Source organism: Anarhichas minor, unplaced genomic scaffold (genome assembly GCF_050575085.1).
Source record: "Anarhichas minor isolate MPS153535 unplaced genomic scaffold, ASM5057508v1 ptg000051l, whole genome shotgun sequence".
Classification (NCBI taxonomy): domain Eukaryota; kingdom Metazoa; phylum Chordata; class Actinopteri; order Perciformes; family Anarhichadidae; genus Anarhichas; species Anarhichas minor.
In genome coordinates this window covers 3639159-3642956 of record NW_027466497.1, presented here as the reverse complement: position 1 = coordinate 3642956, position 3798 = coordinate 3639159, and the positions used below count along the sequence as shown (strand labels likewise).

General features: G+C 42.6%; 1 protein-coding gene across 1 annotated transcript; it reads right to left on the bottom strand.

Annotated features, from left to right (window-relative positions):
* Positions 1-1690: 1690 nt before the first annotated feature.
* Positions 1691-2538, bottom strand: lrrc3b (leucine rich repeat containing 3B). Its single transcript, XM_076075377.1, has one exon. It carries the CDS (start codon positions 2471-2473, stop codon positions 1691-1693), a length of 783 nt encoding a protein of 260 aa, XP_075931492.1. The 5' UTR covers positions 2474-2538.
* Between the last annotated feature and the right edge of the window lie 1260 nt (positions 2539-3798).

Genomic DNA, 3798 nt, shown 5'->3' with positions numbered 1-3798 from the left:
TGCATGCTATTGCATGGGCTATTTGCCCCCACATTTACATCCACAGACTGCATTATTGTTCAATAGCTGCACAAAAGTAGATGATCCTGCTTACACCATGGCCACTTGCTACATTTGAAATATAAGTGTTGTTTCTTTATTGTTTGGGGCAGTACATTCTTTAAATGTAATCTCTGTATTGGCACTATCTTTGTCAACCTTGTAATGAACGTTTCATTCCTACTCCAACAAGCTCAAGACTCGTAAGACTTGAATTAGCAGCGTTCCAGCAATGACAATTAATTCATAATGCCAAAGAGAACATTGCATCAGACAAGTGTGATTATCTGAAAATAATCCAGACCTTCTGACCAATCAGGACTCTATGGAGGCCCATTCTGCCCGGAAAAGGAAAAAGCATATTTAAAATCCTAGGACTGACAAAAATAAATGGTAAATGAAAAACAATGAGATAGCATGGCCCTGATCAGCTGCTGCTTTTCATTCCTCGTCAGTTTTAGGTGGCTTTTGTGTCATTAACTTGGAAAAACTGTGACCCTGCACCGTGGCTGAGCTAATTCAACCTGACTCGTAATTGTGACGTAGCAGGTAACGTTGACAAGCTAGCTAAAGCTAGCTATAATTTTGAATCACTATCTCTTAATTTTCACTTCAAACGTAAAGGTGTTGAAGTCATTTAATACATGATCATTTTGAGTGGGAAAGGGACATTTTGTTAGATCTTCAACAGGCCGACGCAAAAGCCGAACATTGTTCATTTGCACACTCCACCCACATTGCAACGATACGAAGACGGTTTAAGCGTTTCCCTTCAAGACAACATATCACAGAATTTGCACTTAGAAAGTCCAAATTTCTACAAAGTATTTGATAATGTTGAGAAAGTATTTATATTTTTAATCATTCCTAACCTTTCCTTTCCTTTGTTACAGAAATGGGCTTCCATAGCATCCAGTATTCTCTGTATCTGCGACGTGGTTTTCTAAATGCTTCAGTAAGTGCTTACCTGTCTCTATTAAAATAGTTTTTTCATTTTGAATTGTCTGAATAAAAAGCTCAAGGCAAGCAGGGAGATAAGACTACTTTATATCTGAATACCCCATATCCAAGGCCTTACTGGTCTAAAATATAACACAATGTATAGATCAAATAGTCTCCATAAGCAGGCAATGGCCTCAGAAATGCTGTCAATATAAATATTTAAGTTCACATTTAATTTGAAGGGGAATGAAAGAAGCAGTTGTGTTTGCAAAACTCAGAGTACATTTTAACGTGGTGCTTTGAGATACCAAGACGAGGGCTCTGGGAAATGAAGTTTAGGGTGTCAAGTCTTACAAATATATTTCTTTTTATCAGATATTCCAAATTTTCATCTATAAAAAGCCATTATCATGTCAATGTTTGCACCTGAGATTAAAAATTTCAAAGCTCCATATGCAATTTTTGTAGAAAAAGACAATGTTGGTGTTAGACTATTAGACTCTCTGGCCTTCCTTCTCATCTCATCTCAGATCGGACATCAACAAACCCTGGTAAGAACATACGACAGAATCCCTAAAATACAAAGATTTCTCAGCAGATTTGACGCTCACATCACCTAAAAGTTTGAAATAGTAAACACTACAAATGTGGGTCCTGTTACAATAAACATTTTGGTGTTCATTAGGTTCGTGTCACTTTGAAACAGCTGTCAGACAACAGTGCTTATGTCGTCAGCCTCGTCGGGTTTCTTGGGCTTGCTGGGGAGAGACTTGAGGTACTCCAAGTGGCGTCGGGCGTCCTCCTGGTTCTGACGGACATAATACACTACATAAGAAATGACCATGGCAAACCAGCCGAACATGGTCACCAGCATAGCGTAGTCTGTGGTCCTTTTGGCCAGGTTACAGAGGTCAGTATCCACCGCCAAGAAAGGTCGACCCTCCTGGTCACGGTGCTCCGAGCTCCTACAGAGGACCCGGGCGACGGCCTCGTGGTTGTGGGCCATCCCGCCGATGGCCTGCTGGAGGGCGCAGTCGCAATGCCAGGGGTTATCGTCCACAATGACGCGGGCCTTAAGCCGAGCAAAGGCATCCTTGTGTACGCTAGTGATGCGGTTGTGGGAGAGGTCCAGCACCTGTAACGTCGCCTCGATGCCGCTGAAGGCACCTTCCCCTAAGGTCTCCACCGCGTTGTATGAAAGGTTGAGCTCCCTCAGGAGCCTGAGTCCGTGGAAGGCTTGATCCGGCACGGCGCCTATCTGGTTGTGGTCCAGCCTCAGCAGGACGGTGTCGACCGGGAGGCTCGGGGGGATCTCTTTGAGGCGGGACTGACTGCAGGTCACGTTGAAGCCGTGGAGGTGGGGGTCGCGTTGGCAGACGCAGCCCTTTGGACACATGCTGGCCGAGGGGAAGCACAGGGCCATGAGGACAAGGCTCTGAAGGAGCAGGCACATGGGGATGGAGCGCGACAGCCACAAGTCCAGCAAAGTCATACTGACCGGCCGTCAGCAGCATCCCGCCTGGGGCCACAACACTGCCGCTGGTACCTTACACACATCGCATAGTGGCGACTGGTCCTCACTGTCTGCCTAGTGGAGATCCTGGAGTGTGAACAGATGTTATCATGCTGCGTTGAGGCCTGAAATAAGATTAAACAGAAATACAAGGTGAAAAAATAAGATTAAGGTATACCTTTAAACTTTTTATGTGGTGTGGCATTTTATTTGTTGTCTCATTATCACCATTGAATTTGGATACTTGTGTTAGCTTGATGTGAATTTGACAGGAGCCCATATTTAAGTAAGGATGTTCAAATCAAGTTTTCTGGCCCAGAGTGTGATCCAAGCTCTTTTATATTCAGTATTTGCTGTCCAATTCCGAACTTATACTAACTTAAATATCAATAAATATGTACCTGACAAATTGAAATAATAGCTATAGCCTACTAAATCTAACACACATGTTTCGTATGTGTGTAAGTTGGCCCACTTTTTTGGTCCAGACTAAATATCTCAGCAAATATGGGATGGATTGAATTTTTTGGAGGCATTCATGGTGTTCAGAGGATTATTCCGAATGACTTTGACACCGGGTCATCGTGCCACTCTGATGTTGACAGTGTTGGTTCACTATTTTATGGATCAACATACAGTACATACATTCATGGTCCCCACAGGATTGTCATCACTTGGTGACTTTTTATCTAGCGCCTAATGACATTTCTGCCCTTGGCCAGATATCCCTTGGTTCTATTATCAGTACTGTATTTTTTACATGCATACCTCTGTCTCTGTTGTGTGTAATAATCCTTGTACTCATATTAGGTGTAAGATATGGAAACTTTTATTCTCATCTCTTATCCAGGTTGCTGATCATCTGTGAGGGTTTCTTTGACTCCTCAACAAATGACAGTCTCTCATCTCCAAACTGAAGTGCAGGAAAATCAGTATCAGACATTTCAGCACACACTTAGCCATCAACAGGACTGCATAGAAATGTATAAAGAAACGTTGATGTGTTTTGCAGCTGAATATATTCTGTATTAGGAAAAGCCTGAAGCTTTCCCTTGATGTGATTTTTAGTGTTTTATCAGGACAGAAGTGGGCATTTTTTGACAGCTGTCCTTCCCAGAGCAAACATCTGCCTCCATAGCCGAAAGCTAGGCAATATTATTTAAAAATGACTGGATTTCCCCCGATCCTGAGCCTATGGGTCAGTTCAGGACATCCTTAGATCCACTTTCATTTTCATGTAGATCATTAAAAATGAACAAAAACTTCTGTTTTACTGATTAACAGGAGTTGTTGTTGCTGAAAAC

Bases quoted from the DNA above. Each gene is read 5' to 3' on its own strand.
- lrrc3b (XM_076075377.1), bottom strand. From the start codon at position 2,473: ATGACTTTGCTGGACTTGTGGCTGTCGCGCTCCATCCCCATGTGCCTG.